At 42.3% G+C, this 20207-nt stretch overlaps 1 protein-coding gene across 1 annotated transcript in view; it reads right to left on the minus strand.

Annotated features, from left to right (window-relative positions):
• LOC136250693 (uncharacterized) overlaps window positions 1–20207 on the minus strand; it is a 67070-nt gene that overhangs the window by 10237 nt on the left and 36626 nt on the right. Inside the window, exons 5-6 of the mRNA XM_066042923.1 lie at window positions 18288–18420; window positions 16929–17013 (exon numbers count right to left, since the gene is read on the minus strand). Coding sequence (XP_065898995.1) covers window positions 16929–17013; window positions 18288–18420 — 218 coding nt within the window. The remainder of the gene's footprint in view (window positions 1–16928; window positions 17014–18287; window positions 18421–20207) is intronic.

A 20207-nucleotide genomic window follows, 5' to 3' on the forward strand; every position in this document is an offset into this window, starting at 1 on the left:
AGACATCATCCTGCACAAATACAAATAGTTGAAATCCAGGAGAATGACCATATCAAGACACACTGTAGTGTGTCGTGCGGCCCAACAAGCCGGTGCGCAACACCCGTGAGTATATTAGCAGGTAGAACGAAAATGCAATTTTCGCACCTCCGTAGCTCTGTGCTACCTTGATAAAACAAGACGATTTTTGCTGTGGATATGCCCTCCAACTTCAGCACTCCACATTCCAAATTTGAGTGAAATCGCTTCAAGCGTTCCCGAGACATGTGACTTCAAAAATTGGCTTAGTTTCTTAGTTTTTTCTTATTATTTTTCTTCCTCTTTTCGCACACTTACAAAAACTGCTATAAAACGTGAACACCATATCCGATTGCCTTGAACTTTGGTACACAGAAGGGGGGTACAAAAGCACATCTCGGTACCAACTTTGGCGGGAATATGATAAACAGGCAAAGAGTTATGAACGATTATTCACGAAAAATAACACCAATATGTTGTCACGCGTACAGGGTAAACCGCATATGCGAAGAAGCTGAAAATCAGTGGGTGAATAGGTTAACTATTGAATCTCAAAGCTTTTGTGGTTTGAAAGAAATCGAGCTAAAAACCAGGAAGATACAATGAAAAAACCAACAGTGTGTAACAATTATGCAATCGAGATTAGCTAATAAAAAACGACTGCTTGGCACGCCTACCAGATAAACCGCTTGGGGTAATGCTTTGAAAATCGCTGTATAGATGGAGTAATCATCTTAGAAGGGCTCTTCAATGGTGTAAAAGAATCAGACATAAAGCCACAGAGTTATAACACGAAATCCAACTTGATGTAGCAAGTGCGAGATTGAGATACTCTAATAGAGCAGTCATCCTAATAGAGCATTCACCCTAAAGAGAATTCAAGAGATCAGCTAGAAACAAGTAACCTGTAGAGAGATCAGCTACAAACAATTCACCCTGTTGAGAGATCAGCTAGGAGAAGTTACCTTGTATGGAGTTCATGCAACTATGGAAAGAGATAGTTCAGCTAGAAGAAATCACCTTGTAGAGTTCAGCTACAAAGAAACCACCATGTAGAGAGTTCAGCTACAAACAAATCACCCTGTAGAGAGATCAGCTAGAAGAAGTTACCTAGTAGAGAGTTCAGCTACAAAGAAACCATCATGTAGAGAGTTAAGCTACAAACAAACCACCTGTAGAGAGTTCAGCTACAAACAAATCGCCTTGTAGAGAGATCAGCTAGAAGAAGATACCTAGAAGAGAGTTCAGCTACAAAGAAACCATCATGTAGAGATTTAAGCTACAAACAAACCACCAGTAGAGATCAGCTACAAACAAATCGCCCTGTAGAGAGATCAGCTAGAAGGAGTTACCTTGTAGAGAGTTCAGTTACAAAGAAACCACCAAGTAGAGAATTCAGCTACAAACTAGTGACCCTGTAAAGACATCAGCTAGAAGAAGTTACCTTGTAGAGAGTTCAGCTGCAAAGAAACCATTCTGTAAAGAGCTCAGCTGAAAACCAATCACCTGTACAGAATTCAGCTTCAAACAAATCACCCTGTAGAAAGATCAGCTAGAAGAAGTTACCTTGTAGAGAGTTCAGCTACAAAGAAACCATCATGTGGAGAGTTCAGCTGCAAACAAATCACCTGTAGAGAGTTCAGCTACAAACAAATCTCCCTGTAGAGAGATCAGCTAGAAGAAGTTTCCTTGTAGAGAGTTCAGCTACAAACAAATCACCCTGTAGAAAGATCAGCTAGAAGAAGTCACCTTGTAGAGAGTTCAGTTACAAACTAGTGACCTTGTAGAGACATCAGCTAGAAGAAGTTACCTTGTAGAGAGTTCAGCTACAAAGAAACCATTCTGTAAAGAGCTCAGCTGAAAACCTATCACCTGTACAGAATGCAGCTACAAACAAATCACCCTGTAGAAAAATCAGCTAGAAGACGTTACCTTGTAGAGAGTTCAGTTACAAAGAAACCACCATGTAGAGGATTCAGCTACAAACTAGTGACCTTGTAGAGACATCAGCTAGAAGAAGTTACCTTTTAGAGAGTTCAGCTACAAAGAAACCATTCTGTAAAGAGCTCAGCTTCAATCAAATCACCCTGTAGAGAGATCAGCTAGAAGAAGTTATCTTGTAGATAGTTCAGCTACAAACAAATCACCCTGTAGAAAGATCAGTTACAAGAAGTTACCTTGTAGAGAGTTCAGCTACAAAGAAACCATCATGTGGAGAGTTCAGCTGCAAACAAATCACCTGTAGAGAGTTCAGCTACAAACAAATCACCCTGTAGAGAGATCAGCTAGAAGAAGTCACCTTGTAGAAAGTTCAGTTACAAGAAACTACCATGTAGAGAGTTCAGTTACAAACTAGTGACCTTGTAGAGACATCAGCTAGAAGAAGTTACCTTGTAGAGAGTTCAGCTACAAAGAAACCATTCTGTAAAGAGCTCAGCTGAAAAGCAATCACCTGTACAGAATTCAGCTACAAACAAATCACCCTGTAGAAAGATCAGCTAGAAGAAGTTACCTTGTAGAGAGTTCAGTTACAAAGAAACCACCATGTAGAGAATTCAGCTACAAACTAGTGACCCTGTAGAGACATCAGCTAGAATAAGTTATCTTGTAGAGAGTTCAGCTACAAAGAAACCATTCTGTAAAGAGCTTAGCTGCAAACAAATCACCTATACAGAATTCAGCTACAAACAAATCACCCTGTAGAGAGATCAGCTAGAAGAAGTTATCTTGTAGATAGTTCAGCTACAAACAAATTACCCTATAGAGAGATCAGCTAGAAGAAGTTACCTTGTAGAGAGTTCAGTCACAAAGAAACCATCATGTGGAGAGTTCAGCTACAAACAAATCTCCCTGTAGAGAGATCAGCTAGAAGAAGTTTCCTTGTAGAGAGTTCAGCTACAAACTAGTGACCCTGTAGAGACATCAGCTAGAAGTCACCTTGTAGAGAGTTCAATTACAAAGAAACCACCATGTAGAGAGTTCAGCTACAAACTAGTGACCTTGTAGAGACATCAGCTAGAAGAAGGTACCTTGTAGAGAGTTCAGCTACAAAAAACCATTCTGTAAAGAGCTCAGCTGCAAACCAATCACCTATACAGAATTCAGCTACAAATAAATCACCCTGTAGAGAGGTCAGCTAGAAGAAGTTATCTTGTAAATAGTTCAGCTACAAACAAATCACCCTGTAGAGAGATCAGCTAGAAGAAGTTACATTGTAGATAGTTCAGCTACAAACAAATCACCCTGTAGAAAGATCAGCTAGAAGAAGTCACCTTGTAGAGATTTCAGCTACAAAGAAACCATCATGTAGAGAGTTCAGCTGTAAACAAATCACCCTGTAAAAAAAATCAGCTACTAACAAATCACCCTGTAGTAAGATCAGCTAGAAGAAGTCACCTTGCAGAGAATTCAGCTACAAAGAAACCACCATGAAGAGAGTTCAGCTAGAAGAAGTTACCTTGTAGAGAGTTCAGCTACAAAGAAACCATCATGTAGAGAGTTCAGCTGCAAACAAATTACCTATAGAGAGTTCAGCTACAAACAAATCTCCCTGTAGAGAGATCAGATAGAAGAAGTTACCTTGTAGAGAGTTCAGCTACAAAGAAACCATTCTGTAAATGGCTCAGCTGCAAACAAATCACTTGTACAGAATTCAGCTACAAACAAATCACCCTTTAGAGAGATCAGCTAGAAGAAGTTACCTTGTAGAGAGTTCAGCTACAAACAATTCACCTTGTAGAGAGAGCAGCTAGAAGAAGTCACCTTGTAGAGTGTTCAGTTACAAAGAAACCTCCATGGAGAGTTCTGTAATAAATATATGTATTATATATATAATTTGTACATTTACTGATAAAATCAGAAATATTTTAAAATATATCTGCTTCATCTTTTCTTCTTCCTGTGGTAAAGAAAAAAAGATAGGTTAAAAAAGTCCCAAAGCCAGCCTATTGGGGTATACAAATACAAAAAGAAGTGAGATCTAATCCAAAACAGCCAAGCTGTAAAAAAAGGAGTGTGGCCCTCAAAAAGGCTATGGTGAATAAAGATGTGAAATCCAAGGTGGCGGCCAAGAAATGGCTGTGATGGTAGATTAATGGTAAAAATTTTAATAACAACAATTCAGGTGAATTTTGTGCCAAGACCAAGCGGCACCAAATTCATCTGAATTATCGTTATTAAAATTTTTACCATTAACCTACTATCACAGCCATTTCTTGGCCGCCACCTTGGATTTCACATCTTTTTTCACCATAGCCTTTTTGAGGGCCGCACTCTTTTTAATAGCTTGGGTGTTTTGGATTAGATATAGCTAATCATGTCAAAAACTAAAAACACTAGGTAAAATACAATGGGGCTTAATTTAGTGCTTTAACCTTCTTTCAAAGCCTTCTTCTAATAAAAGTACTGATGGAAGTCATTTTCTTCCTTTGTAGGTACTCACTGAACCTACTAAATAAATTGCAGCCAGGCTAGTATAGCTAGTGCTAGCTGACCAATGCTTATGTAATTGGATATCAATGTCTAGAATAGAACAGAGAGCAATACTCCTCAGTGTCTGTGGACCAGCTACCTACTGGCTCATTCACAATCTGGTGTCCCCTAAGAAGCCAATGGAGCTCAAGATTGAGGATCTCATCACCATAGTACAGAAGCATCATGATCTTAAACCGTCAATGATTGTGCAGAGATTCCGATTCAATGGCCGTAATCATCGTACAGGAGAATCAGTCGCAGCTTATGTTGCAGAGCTACGCCAGCTTGCAGAACACTGTCAGTATGCCACTACCCTCAACAGTATGTTACGAGATCATCTAGTTTGCGGAGTAGAGAATTCCAGAATCCAGCGCCGACTTCTAGCAGAACCGGAACTCACTTTTGAAAAGGCTTTCGAGATAGCTATGGCATCTGAATCTGCAGAAAAGAATGTGAAAGATTTACAGTCCCCAGTCCCTGTTAACAAGCTGAAGACTCATGGTACACAGAATCCGTGCTACCGATGTGGAGAGAAACACAAGGCAGCTGATTGTCGTTTTAAGACTGTGGAATGCCGCAAATGCGGGAAGAAAGGACACATTGCTCGTGTGTGCAAAAGTAAACCCTTACCAAAAGGACAGCCCCACCCACAACAGAAAGATGGTACCGCATCTCGTCCTACTCACATAGTAAAGGAGGAGGAAGATGATTACTCCATGTACAAGGTCACAGCCACATCTGTGAAACCACTTCTAGTGTCAGTGAGTATTGACAATGCTAGTTTGGAAATGGAGGTAGACACCGGAGCTTCAGTTTCTATTATCAGTGAAGAAACTTACAATCGTCTGTGGTCACCAGAAGATGCTCCCCCTCTCCAGGAGTCCAGTGTCAAGCTGAGAACTTACAGTGGAGAACAGATAGGTGTCAAAGGCTCCACCATAGTCACAGTCAAGTATAAGGATCAGACTGAGCAGTTACCATTAGTGGTCGCAAATGGGAGTGGACCAAGCTTATTGGGAAGAGACTGGCTTATGAAGATCTGTTTGGACTGGACTAACTTATTTTGTGTTAACCATGCATGTTATTCTTTGTCCTTGCAGGGTATTCTTGATACATACACAACCGTCTTTAGTTCAGAACTTGGAGTTTTAAATGAAGTTTAAATCCTTTAAACATAGTTAATGGTGGGAGCAGAACGCTGAGTCTCCTTCTGTCAGCAGTAGGACGGCACTAATAAGAAATAGCGCTTTAATAAGAACGTTGACGCATGCGCAGTTGTCACACGAGGCCAGCTGAGCAGCCGCTAGTGAGTGTTAAATAGGATGAAATCTAAGTCTAAGGAGAGAAACTCTACTGCCAAGGGCGGCACTACGTCTTGTTCAAGACAGATGGACTCCGATTCTACGCGCGGCTCTCGTTCTACTAGTACTCGCGGCTCTGGATCTGACGTTGCTACCACCCGTTCAAACAAGTCCAAGACGAGCAACACACAGCAACAGCAAGAGAAAGGTGATTCAAGCGCCGCCGTCACAAGATCAACACGCAAGAGAAAAGCCACAGAGCCAAACAGCCAGCAGAGTAAACGCCAGAAGACTCGTCCTTTGACTACAGACGATATTCCTACCATCGTTGAGGCCGTCAGAAAGGCATTTCCAGAGTCGTCTAACCCCGAGCCCTTGGAAGAAACCGCCCACATCAACGATGGCACAGACTCCGAAGACAGTGATGAATTCGGTGAGCACTATATATATATATATATAATTATATAAATTTAGTGTTAAATCCTAAGAATTCGGGTGCACAGTGCCCGTGATGACACTATGCAAGGGTGGACTCCCATCATAGCATCTTCCTTCCAATGCCCCCACCCCCCACCTACCCCCCTTGCCTTGAAACATCACGGACCCTGTGGCCTGTCACGTACTGTAGTCTGATTGTGTGCATTCATCTACAACCCCCCCCCACCCCTTCAGCTTGCGAGGTATAATTGCAAGAGACTGCATGTTCAGCAAATGCGCTGTTACCAGTGGGGCCGTCAACACCTCTTAATAGTGGCTTCACCATATTAAACACCAATCAATATCTTTGCTACTACCAAATGCTGCCACTCAATACCTCTGCTTACCATCAGAGACATGCTATTTCATTAGAGCATATCTGACAACCCCCCCCCCCTTCCAGCTGGTGTCTGTAGCATATTATCTACCTACCTCATTCCTCCTTAGCCTTTGAGGAACTCCCAACCGCCAGAGAGTTAGAGCACATTAGAGAGATGAGATCATCCCGACAATCACCCGCCCCCTCAGATGCCACACACACCGAACGTCAAGTTGATCACCAATTACCTATCTTACTTAGTGACGGCTTACCACCAGTACCAGCCAGGTTGGTGAAAAGAGTCAAGCAAGGGATGTTTGTCGAAATGGCAGAGCTATTCCCAGATTACCTAAGTTCCGCAGAAGCCAACACCGGAGACCAACCCACTAGCTCAAAGACAAAACTTCAGGAGGTGAACAACATTCTTGACTGGATACAGTGCTTTGGGGTATATATGGCAATACTCTCCCGTTCTGCACCACAACGGGTAGCTGACCTGGTGGGCTATCAAAGCTTGATTATTTCTGCCTCACTATATTACCGGGAAGGTCGCTGGGCAATCTACGACCGGAGATTCCGCCTAAAAGCATCTGCCTCCAATATAAAGAAATGGTCGGCCATCGATGTCACCATATGGAATACAGTATTCCCCGATCATGCTTTAGGGAATTATCAATCTGGCCGATCTCAACTGACAATCCCAGCTAACTCCTATCGCCTGCCCCGTCAACCAGCATTCAATAACAAGCAACAAATCTGCCTGAACTGGAATGAAAACCCAGAGGGATGCTCTCGCTCCACATGCCGCTATGAGCACATATGCTACCGTTGCGTACACAACCCCCGTGTTACTGACAAACGTCATAAGGCTATAGAATGCCCACACAGAGAGAAGAGGGCAGCCACCCAACTACAAAAGGGGCCACCAGCATTAATGAGCCTATAAGCTCGCAGCACAGAACTTATTCGCTATGTAACTGTTCTTAATGTTGTTACTTTCATTTTTTTTCTCCCCCTTTACCTTGCTTTAATTGTACCCTGCTTTAATTGTACATGTGTCAACACATCTCATTAATATTGCAATTTCTGATGTGCCATATTTTAATATTAAATATACCTAAGTTAGCACACTTGACGGCTTAGGCCACTGCATGCGTTTCCACTTAACACAGATCTTTCCTTGCAGCCTTCTCAAGGGAAAACGTCATCGGAATACACCTGAAGGACATCTGCAGCCCATATCAAGAATGGGTCCCAGCTTGGACTGCTTACCTTTCTGACTCGGCTGCCAACATCAAGGTACCACAGGAAGCTACTGCTATCATGACACCATTGATTCCAAAAAACTGGGCATTACTACTATCAAGCCATCCCAACCAGGAGCTAGCACAATTTTTCATTACTGGAATTTCACATGGCTTCCGCATTGGCTTCAAAAAACCTCCCAAGCCCCTTAAGTCAGCAAAACGTAACCTGGAATGTGCTCTCCATCATCCAGACATTGTTACACAGTACCTTGCTGATGAGATTGCCCAGCACCGGATTGCTGGTCCTTTCAAGCGACATGTCATCCCAGAAGCACACATAAGCAGATTTGGGGTCATCCCAAAAAATCACCAACCTGACAAGTGGCGTCTAATCATTGACCTGTCCCACCCAGCTGGTCGGAGCATCAACGATGGCATCTCAAAGAAACTCTGCTCCCTCACATACATCACTATTGATTCCGCCATTCAGTACATTCAGCAACTAGGACAAGGCACTCTACTAGCCAAAATTGATATTAAAAGTGCATTCCGGCTTCTACCTGTCCACCCCTGTGATCGTCACCTGCTGGCAATGGACTGGAACCGTGACATCTACATTGATACTTGCTTACCTTTTGGACTTCGATCAGCTCCAAAATTGTTCAATGTACTAGCTGACCTGCTATCCTGGATACTCACACAGAAGCAAATTTCGCCAGTCCTCCACTACCTGGATGATTTCTTAACTTTAGGACCTCCAGGATCCTCAATCTGCACCCATAATTTATCTACTATCAAAGAAATATGTTCCACACTTGGTATTCCACTTGCTCTGGAAAAGGTGGAGGGGCCATCACACTGCCTCACCTTTTTGGGCATCACTTTGGACACCAAAAGAATGGAGGCTCGCCTGCCAAAAGATAAATTACAACGAATTCGCAAACTTTTGGCAACTTGGCTTAGCAAGAAGAGTGCTACAAAGAGGGAAATACTATCCCTAGTGGGATTGTTGCAGCACGCTACAAAGGTGGTAAAACCTGGTCGCACATTTGTAGCCAGAATGTACAGCGAGGCAGCCCGTCTCAAACGCTTATCATTCTTCACCCGACTCTCGAAAGCATTCCGCTCAGACCTGAGGTGGTGGCACTTATTTATACACAATTGGAATGGTGTGAGCTTCCTGGAGTGTTTGTCACCACCATTGCCACCAGACACTCAAATCCAAACGGATGCATCAGGCACCTGGGGATGTGGTGCCCTGTTTCAGAATATCTGGCTTCAACTGAAGTGGTCCACAGAATGGAAGCGAATGGATATTATGGCGAAGGAGCTAGTCCCAATTGTTCTAAGTTGTGCAATTTGGGGCCCTCTACTTCCCAAAAAGATATTGGAATTCAAGTGTGATAATTGCGGCCTTGTCGATGCCATCAACAAAGGTTCATCAAAGGCACCTGTAGTCATGCACCTGTTAAGGTGCCTGTGGTTCTTCTCAGCCTTTCACGAAATCACAGTCAGAGCTTCACACATCCCGGGAGTACTCAACACTGCAGCAGACATGCTCTCTAGGAACAGGACAGCTCAATTTTTAAGTTCTCATCCTTATGCTTCCCATATTCCGACACCAGTGCCAACCCCGCTGCTTAGGATTGTCTCCCCAAGATGCCTCGACTGGACCTCCCCAGCTTTCCTCCGACATTTCAGACGCATTATTAACTTGACTAGGAAGGACACATCCCACTTACATCACCAGTGACAATAACTAACCACACATAATGTCAACACGTATACATGCATAACTTAGTTTAGATTGATCTTGTATGTCCTTAATGTTGTACAACACTTCTTAATCATACTTGTATATTGTAATTGCATGCACTTTCAGCACATCCAACCCATCTCAATGTGCTGCCTCACCCCTTGTAGGTAGTCCAGAACTATCTCCCAATGCTGGTACTCTGGACCAGGGCCAGCTCCACACTTCAGCTCGTCAGTTCCTTGAAGCAGGGTTGGCCAAAGCAACTAGAACTACCTATGCAGCAGGCATACAGCGATACACCAATTTCTGCAAGGCTGCTAAGCTCTCCACTACTCCAGCAACTGAGTCCACACTAATATTATTTGTAACACACCTGGCAACTGCTAACATTTCACAGGCGTCCATTAAAGTCTATCTCTCAGCCATCCGACACATTCATGTCTTACAGGGCCTGCATGACCAGTTCAGCCAACAGCTTACACCGCGGCTCCAGATTATCCTAAAAGGTATCAAGAAACACCAGGCACTCACTCACCCTCCCAGAGTACGCCTCCCAATTACCATTCAAATCCTTAATCAAATTCGATGCATTCTTTCACACAAGAGGCCCTCCTACTCAGACACTATGCTTTAGGCAACATGCTGTCTTGCTTTCTTCGGCTTCTTGTGGGTCAGCGAATTTACAATTCCCAGTCCAAATTCATATGACTCTTCCTGTCACCTGTCCTTCAGGGACATCACTATAGACAGCAGAGATAACCCCCGCCTAATGAAAATCTTCATCAAGCAGTCAAAGAGTGACCCCTTTAGAAGAGGCGTAAACATTTACTTGGGTGCCACGGACAGTGTCATTTGCCCAGTAAAAGCTATATTACCTTACTTGGCTATGAGAGGTGGCCAGGCTGGGCCTCTGTTCATGACTCAGGAAGGACATGGCCTCACCCGCCACATGTTTAGCTCAAAGTTGAACTCCCTGCTGATCACACTTAAGCTAGACCAGAAGCATTACAATACCCACAGTTTTCGAATCGGGGCTGCAACTTCAGCGGTCCAAGCCAAGATACCTGACAGCCACATTAAAATGTTAGGACGCTGGCAAAGTAATGCCTATCAGAGCTATGTCAAGACACCACCATCAGAACTCGCCAAGCTAACTAAGAAATTGGCAACAAGCCTGTAAGTGGAACCTTCTCAAATAAATGTTACTCATTTTTTTTTTTCTTTCCCATGTGTACTCTCTATACATTTGAATAAAGTAATGTATTATGAATCACTTATGCATACTCCCGCGCAACAGAAATACATAGACACGAATAAAGGAGTATAACAATATTGGGGGAGACACATAACACATGTATACAATAGTTAATAATCATACACTACTTACCACAAGAGGCTACTTGGGTGAAAGGTTCCACCATCCTTTCGATGGTCCCCCTTTCTGTGGCTTGAGTACAAGGAATTCGGAGGAATGAAAGCAATTCCCTGACTCCGAATTCCGCCTTACCCAAGTATCCATTGTCTTAAAACAAAAGAGCCCATACATGTTTGGCCACAAAAATAGAGATGAATATTTATCCAGCAAAGGTAGTCGAGACCCCATACATTTACCAAATTACCCCCACAATCAATAGATCGTGGGAGGCGAAGAATGCTCATGGGAATGGTGGCTATTGATACGTCCACTCCAAACAGGTGAGCGACCAACATTAAATGAAGTTTAAATCCTTTAAACATAGTTAATGGTGGGAGCAGAACGCTGAGTCTCCTCCTGTCAGCAGTAGGACGGCACTAATAAGAAATAGCGCTTTAATAAGAACGTTGACGCATGCGCAGTTGTCACACGAGGCCAGCTGAGCAGCCGCTAGTGAGTGTTACCCTTAAAGCCCTCCCACCACTGGTCTTATGCACTGTATGTTGTGCTAATTTTATTTACAATGTTTATTTGTGTAGCTGGTGCCAACGACCGGCATGGCCGATTATAGTCACATCTTGTGCAGTAACACCTTGCGTGTGCAGAATATATGCATACAAGGCCGACTAAACTCACTCGCCATAACTGCATATATATTGTGTGTATGTGTACCTAGCAGCAGCTCCCAAAGCACAACCAGACAACACATTTGAGGCACCAAATAAATGTCTTATTGCTCAATTTTTTCACCACTGTAGACAGAGCTCCACATGTATCAGACCAGATGAGCCACAGGCTGACTATATAGGCACAACTGCCACCCAAGTGTGGCACTATTACCACTGTCCGGTTCGCAAGGGCTTGTCAGCTGCTTTCATTCAAAGCTAATGCTGGCACCTTGCTCCAAGGGTGGGGGACGCACACTGCTAACCCCTAGCAACTGCTGTCCCCCCCCCTTACACTGGGAGCACCAACATGCTGTTGTTCTAATGGCAAATGTTGGCTCCAGTATGGCCAGATAGTTGCACCTACATTCTGACACACCGTTGTCAAGTGTAGACATGCGACTCCTTCTGCGCCAACTCCAGAAACAGAGCACCATTAGCTCTGGCTGCTACGCAGCATCTCCATTCCTGCTAGTAGGAATGTGACAGTATTGGGGTCTCACCTAGGATGACTGCCTTATATATATATATTATAGGCTATCCCCAAGGCGGAGGCTTGAGTACAAGGAATTCGGAGGAATGAAAGCAATTCCCTGACTCCGAATTCCGCCTTACCCAAGTATCCATTGTCTTAAAACAAAAGAGCCCATACATGTTTGGCCACAAAAAATAGAGATGAATATTTATCCAGCAAAGGTAGTCGAGACCCCATACATTTACCAAATTACCCCCACAATCAATAGATCGTGGGAGGCGAAGAATGCTCATGGGAATGGTGGCTATTGATACGTCCACTCCAAACAGGTGAGCGACCAACATTAAAGGGAACTAATGCTACAATTAGAGTGGATCCTACAGCCCAACCCCGTTTTCACAAACCCAGAGCAGTACCTTATGCCTTGAAGGCAAAAATTGAGAAAGAACTGGACCGTTTAATTCAACAAGGTGTGATCAAACCTATTGAATTTTCTGAGTGGGCTGCCCCAATTGTTCCTGTGTTAAAGAAAGATGGTTCAATTAGGATATGTGGAGACTACAAGGTTACAATTAACCAAGCTTCCCAAGTGGACAGCTACCCCTTACCTAGAATAGATGATTTGTTCGCATCATTGGCTGGTGGAAAGAGATTTTCAAAACTAGATCTTGCCCATGCTTATCAGCAGATACCTTTAGATGATGCATCAAAGAAGCTTGTGGCTATCAACACGCACAAAGGATTGTTCCAGTACAACAGACTTCCTTTTGGTGTTTCAGCCGCTCCATCCATATTCCAAAGGACTATGGAAACACTTCTTCAGGGTCTTCCAGGAGTGAGCTTGTTTCTTGATGACATCTTGGTGTCTGGACAGAATGACCAAGAGCACCTGACCAATTTGTCAGCAGTATTGCAGAAATTGGCTTCAGCAGGTATGAAATTAAAGCCTGATAAATGCTTTTTCATGCTACAGGAGGTAGAATACCTTGGTCACAAAATATCAGCTAAGGGACTGGAACTAATTCCAGAGAAGGTTAGAGCTATTGTGGAAGCACCTGCCCCAAGAAATGTGTCACAGTTGAAGTCATTTTTGGGCATGCTGAACTATTATGGCAAGTTCTTACCTAACCTTTCTACATGTCTTGCTCCTTTGTACAGCTTGCTACAGAAGAAACATCATTGGTCATGGGGAGAAAAGCAACGTAAAGCTTTTGAGAAGGCCAAGGCTTTGTTGACATCTTCAAGTGTCTTGACACACTATGACCCATCCAAACCACTGATTTTGGCTTGTGATGCATCCCCTTATGGAATTGGTGCAGTTTTGTCTCACCAAGTTGGAGATGATGAACTGCCAGTTGCTTTTGCTTCACGTTCTCTGGCATCTGCGGAGAAAAATTATGCACAAATAGACAAGGAAGCACTTGCTATTGTTTTTGGAGTCAGACATTTTCACCAGTACTTGTTTGGAAGACATTTTACAATTAAATCAGATCACAAACCCCTACAACACCTCTTAGGAGAGAGAAAAGGTATTCCGGTGATGGCATCAGGAAGAATACAACGATGGGCTTTAACACTGAGTGTGTATAACTACACAGTGCAGTATGTGCCTGGTAAGGATAATGCAAATGCTGATGGTTTCAGCCGATTGCCACTATCAGTGCAGCCAAAAGAAGTACCAATGCCTCAAGAGTTAGTGTACTTGTTAGAAGGCTTGGAGATTTCTCCAGTAACAGTGGACCAAATTAGATCATGGACTGATCGAGATCCTATGTTGTCCAAAGTACGCAGATTTGTGCAACATGGCTGGCCACGAGCAGTTGATTCAGTACTTAAACCATATCAATCAAGACAGTTAGAGCTCAGCATTCAAAACAACTGCTTACTCTGGGGGAATCGGGTCGTGGTACCTAAGCAGGGAAGAGAGAAGTTGCTGGCTTTGCTTCATGAAGGTCATCCAGGAATTTCTAAGATGAAAGGTTTGGCTCGTAGTTATGTGTGATGGCCTAACATTGATTCAGACTTGGAAGCACAAGTAAAACAGTGTAACCAGTGTCAAGTCAATCAGCCTTCTCCCCCAACTGTACCAATGCATCCATGGGAATGGCCAGAAAACCCATGGGAGAGAATTCATGTAGACTATGCTGGACCCTTTCTGGGAAAAATGTTTTTAGTTGTTGTCGACGCCCATTCTAAATGGATGGAAATAGAGGTTGTCAGTTCTGGTACTACTCAAGCAACAGTTGAACATTTAAGAACAATGTTTGCCAGATTTGGGTTACCTAAGGTGATTGTAACAGACAATGGCTCTTGTTTCACTAGCAGTGAATTTACTGAATTTCTAAGGCAAAATCACATCCGCCATTTTAAGACCGCACCTTATCATCCTTCTTCTAATGGTTTAGCTGAGAGAGCTGTTCAGACCTTCAAAATTGGAATGAAGAAGCAGTTGACTGGTACAATACAAACTAAACTCTCACGCTTTCTTTTTCATTACAGACTTTCAACTCACACAACAACAGGAGTTGCTCCAGCAGAGTTAACCTTGAAAGAGAGACCTCACTCACACCTGGACCTGATTGTACCTAGCCTAAAAGACAGAGTTTCTCAGCAGCAACATAGACAGAAGTCACAACATGACAGAACCACCCAACAACATACTTTTCAACATAATGACTTAGTGATGGTTTGTGGTTTTAACAAGGGACCAAAAGGCAATTGGTTACCAGGAACTGTTGTTAGTACCAGTGGTGAGCACTCTTACAAGATCAAATTATCAGATGGTAAAATTGTCCGAAGACATGCGGATCACATTCGCAACAGACAAGGTGACTGTAGTCCTGATCAAGACAATGATACTGATGACATTCCTATTCCAGTTTCCCAGCAGCCACCTACCAGTGGAAGTGCACCAACTGAACTTCGCCGCTCACAAAGGTATCGTAGGCCTCCAGAGCGTTTTCAGAATTAAGAAGGGAGGAATGTAGTAATCAGAATCCTTAGCTAAGTTGTACTGTGTGCTTTGATTTGTTTTTGTACTTAGCTAAGTAATTAACACATGTATTAGCAGCTTTTCTTATGGTTATGTTAATTGTATGTAATAGAGTAAACACACTATTTATGGACTTGTATTGCACCTTGTACTTGGTGAACATGTTATTTAAGGTTTCTTTTTATAGTATAAATATAGTGTCTTGTACCATGTATTTATTGTTGTGTAGTCTAAGATAAAAGTATTATCCTTAAGCGTGCAATTATTACCGGGCAGATACGACACTCACTAAGATAGCAACAATTTTTACAATTATCTTGGAACAATTTTCATCAGTGAATTCTCTATTAGAGTATTTCACTACAAAGTGACTGTTCTATTAGAGAGTATTGATCTAAGAAGCTAATCTGGCATTTGTCCTTCATTATCACTACTATACCATTGCCTCTTCTGTTTGTTTAAATTCTGCATGTAGTCTTGGAAGGTTTACTACTAATAATGCACAAACCATAATGACTAAACAATGGGCATTAATTAGAAGTTTAACTGAAACTTTGGGGTGTGAATCTTAAGTTTTGCTGTAGGAAGTGATAGTATCAGTTAGCTGATGAATATTGGTGAAAATCATGTGTTATGCCGGTTGGAATGGTTTGGTTGTAGTTAAGGAAATACTAGCTAATAACTAGTTGTCTATAATGGCTGGACAGCTGTTCTGAAGTAAGCCAAACTCAAAGGGGTTTTCAGAAACCTCGGAAACCCCCTAAAACTGCCTCTGCACATGTGGCCATAGGCAGTAACTATTCAGTGGACCTGGCTACTGGATTGGAACACTTGGACTGACCTAATTGACTTTCGCACATTCTAAGATTGGATTTACTGACTCTCGCTGAGGACTTTTAGGGAAGCTGCAACTCACTACCAAAAGCTGAATAAAAACTGTCCTTTAATAATTTTGCTACTGTTTGTTATGCCATGCACTATACAGTTCTTACTCCTTATGGTGTAATGCTGCAGGGAATGTGACAGCAAAAGTTAATTAGTGTGATATACTTAGAACAGGCTCAAGAAGTAAGTTAGTCTTGCGTGATTAGATCTGTATTTCAGCACAGGGGCTTATATTAGTTAAAGATTATAAGTGCTCTTGCTGAAAAATCTCTAATTGGTAAGCCCCTGTACTGAAATAGAAGTCTGATACCATGCAGCTCCTCAAACTCATGCTCTAAGGATATGTCAGAGGATATCATCAATTGGTAAGTAGATTGCTGGTTAACTATCAATATCACATAATTATTGTAGACAGTGTAAGAACTACAGTAGCACATAACAAACAGCAGCAAAATTATCAAGACAGATTCACTGATTGTATTCAGCATTTAGTAGTAGGCTACAGTTTCACTTAAGTGCCCTTAACTAGCAAGAATCAGTAAATCCAATCATGGAATGTGCAAAAACCAGTCCAGTAGTCCAGTTCAGTGTTCTAGTCCACTGAATATTATATGGTACCGCTCAAACATAATGTCACACTTGTTCGCACCGCTTGATTGCGAGTGATTAAAAAACTCACTAATTAAAGGGCGTGACACCTGTTTCCTTTGCGATCATTCATCCCATGCGAAACAAGATGAATACTCGCGAAGGAAACGGGTGCCACACCCTTTAATTAGCAAGTTTTTTAATCACTTGCAATCAAGTGGTGCAAGCGAGTGTAACGTTATAGCACCGTAGTGACAGACTGTGGCTATTCTTATATTTACTGTATTTACTTTAAAAACAATCTAGCTAGATATGCACCTGTTCATTATCAAGAAATGCTTCATTTTGGTGAGCATTAATTTCATTGGTAGCATTTTCATCAGTAATATCAAATGTTTGCCGTCTACAGCATAAGAAAAGATAAATTTATACATACAAGTTTACAAAGATCACAGGTTGTAATTATGCAATGAGCATTTTGCTAAGCATGTTTGTGGAATTCAATCCTACTTACAATTTACAGTACAAAAATTGTGACACAATTGCCTTTGTACTGATGGAATCATACTTGTACAATAGGCCTTTTCATTTAAGGCAGTGGAATGTTGTGGTTAGATTGTGACGACATAATTGGCCTATGACGTGGCTTCCGGAGTGCGATGTTTCCTTCAATGACTAATACATTACCATTGATATTGGCGGTGTTTGTAGCAGTGCAGCTGCCATATATATATCACTAACAATTTCGTATGAATGGGTAAGTGTTGGCGAGTGGTGGATTATTACTTTCAGTGCTAATTCATCAAGTTGAAGCCGTCTTAGCTTTGTTGCCATGTTAGGTGAATGCTAGTGATGTAGCCTAGATCAACAGCATGGCACTCACAAGCTATCCAAGAACTTTTGTACAATAGCATCAGATAAATTTCCAGCAGTGCGTAGATTCATAGCGTCACTACCAGCTATTTTTACTTTCTTTAGCCTCTCTAGTATGCTGGTTCTCTACACAATAACTACCATAAAAGTTTGTAAACAGTACACCGGTAAAATGGCACCTTCACCATTGCTCCATGTATGTCATTTACTATAAGACCACTATTTTCTGTTGTTACCATCCTTAGCTTTGCTTGAATGGCTGCTAGTGGTGAGAACGGTGGTGAGCTATCATTAACACTAGAATTATCACCAGCGGCTTTGTTAACTACAGTGCTAAACGGAGCAATTAAGTACATGAACAGCCGTTTATACAACTTCTGTAACTCGAAGAAGAGTTTTTGTAACGTAATGAGACAAAGTTTTCCTGAGAGAGAAAGAGCACATCTAACATCTATAGAACTTGGGATGCATATACGGTAGTATGCAAAAGTGTCAGCTTTTTAAATAATACATTTTTGTACAGGAGTCAATGGGAATCGCGAGTTGTGGTTAGCAATATCGCACTCCGGAAAAGTGAAGGAAGTAATTAATACTGATGACATATTTTGGTTAGTTAAACAAAAAGGTCCATTGGTATAACAATAAAACACTATTTTTTAGAAAACTGCTGTGGAAGTTAGTTGATCTTTGGTTGTTGTCTATAATGCACAACTTATGTATGTATACAAAGACATGAAATGATATTTTTTTCTAATTGATATGAATTCATTAAATGTTTAAAATACGTACATAAACTATACTTACACTCTTCCCTTGTTGATGGCATAAATGCAGTATACAATCATTGCAATGATTATTAATATTACAATAACAGAGACTCCAATTATTATCCCAATGTAGACACCACTAACTCCACTTGAACTGCTACCATCACTGTCTATAAACCATAAATGAATTTTAAAAAATTGATAGCTATACAGTAATAAACATTATACATACTGGATAAGCCAAATATTTGGTGTGAAATTAAGATTGGCAATCTGGCATATGTTTACAAACACAACAAACCAAAATCTCACCATATCAGATATTTGTGTTTAATTAATTGAAATTGCACACATGTCAGGCACAAGATCATACAAGAAAGCAAGCAAGGTGTTGTGTCCAGTAAGCTTGTTATGTTAGTATGGCGCTGTGAAAGGTTATTGGAAAAAGAAGTGCGAACAAGTGGAACTTCATCAAATCTGACACAAAACTAGTATGGCTACTTCACCTATATGGGAAGCATAGTATGTACAAAGTTTTTCTGCCAATATAGTATTGTTACTTATAAGCTTCTTAAAGCTCTAATAATAAAACTTCAGCTGCAATCCACCTTGCAACTAATCAAAATAATACAATGACTGTCTGTAACATTTTAGGTGAAGATCTAACTCATTTCGAAGTACACAGCACATGGGTAGGTAGGTAGGTAGGTAGGTAGGTAGGTAGGTAGGTAGGTAGGTAGGTAGGTAGGTAGGTAGGTAGGTAGGTAGGTAGGTAGGTAGGTAGGTAGGTAGGTAGGTAGGTAGGTAGGTAGGTAGGTAGGTAGGTAGGTAGGTAGGTAGGTAGGTAGGTAGGTAGGTAGGTAGGTAGGTAGGTAGGTAGGTAGGTAGGTAGGTAGGTAGGTAGGTAGGTAGGTAGGTAGGTAGGTAGGTAGGTAGGTAGGTAGGTAGGTAGGTAGGTAGGTAGGTAGGTAGGTAGGTAGGTAGGTAGGTAGGTAGGTAGGTAGGTAGGTAGGTAGGTAGGTAGGTAGGTAGGTAGGTAGGTAGGTAGGTAGGTAGGTAGGTAGGTAGGTAGGTAGGTAGGTAGGTAGGTAGGTAGGTAGGTAGGTAGGTAGGTAGGTAGGTAGGTAGGTAGGTAGGTAGGTAGGTAGGTAGGTAGGTAGGTAGGTAGGTAGGTAGGTAGGTAGGTAGGTAGGTAGGTAGGTAGGTAGGTAGGTAGGTAGGTAGGTAGGTAGGTAGGTAGGTAGGTAGGTAGGTAGGTAGGTAGGTAGGTAGGTAGGTAGGTAGGTAGGTAGGTAGGTAGGTAGGTAGGTAGGTAGGTAGGTAGGTAGGTAGGTAGGTAGGTAGGTAGGTAGGTAGGTAGGTAGGTAGGTAGGTAGGTAGGTAGGTAGGTAGGTAGGTAGGTAGGTAGGTAGGTAGGTAGGTAGGTAGGTAGGTAGGTAGGTAGGTAGGTAGGTAGGTAGGTAGGTAGGTAGGTAGGTAGGTAGGTAGGTAGGTAGGTAGGTAGGTAGGTAGGTAGGTAGGTAGGTAGGTAGGTAGGTAGGTAGGTAGGTAGGTAGGTAGGTAGGTAGGTAGGTAGGTAGGTAGGTAGGTAGGTAGGTAGGTAGGTAGGTAGGTAGGTAGGTAGGTAGGTAGGTAGGTAGGTAGGTAGGTAGGTAGGTAGGTAGGTAGGTAGGTAGGTAGGTAGGTAGGTAGGTAGGTAGGTAGGTAGGTAGGTAGGTAGGTAGGTAGGTAGGTAGGTAGGTAGGTAGGTAGGTAGGTAGGTAGGTAGGTAGGTAGGTAGGTAGGTAGGTAGGTAGGTAGGTAGGTAGGTAGGTAGGTAGGTAGGTAGGTAGGTAGGTAGGTAGGTAGGTAGGTAGGTAGGTAGGTAGGTAGGTAGGTAGGTAGGTAGGTAGGTAGGTAGGTAGGTAGGTAGGTAGGTAGGTAGGTAGGTAGGTAGGTAGGTAGGTAGGTAGGTAGG

Source organism: Dysidea avara, chromosome 3, assembly GCF_963678975.1.
Source record: "Dysidea avara chromosome 3, odDysAvar1.4, whole genome shotgun sequence".
Taxonomy (NCBI): Eukaryota; Metazoa; Porifera; class Demospongiae; order Dictyoceratida; family Dysideidae; genus Dysidea; species Dysidea avara.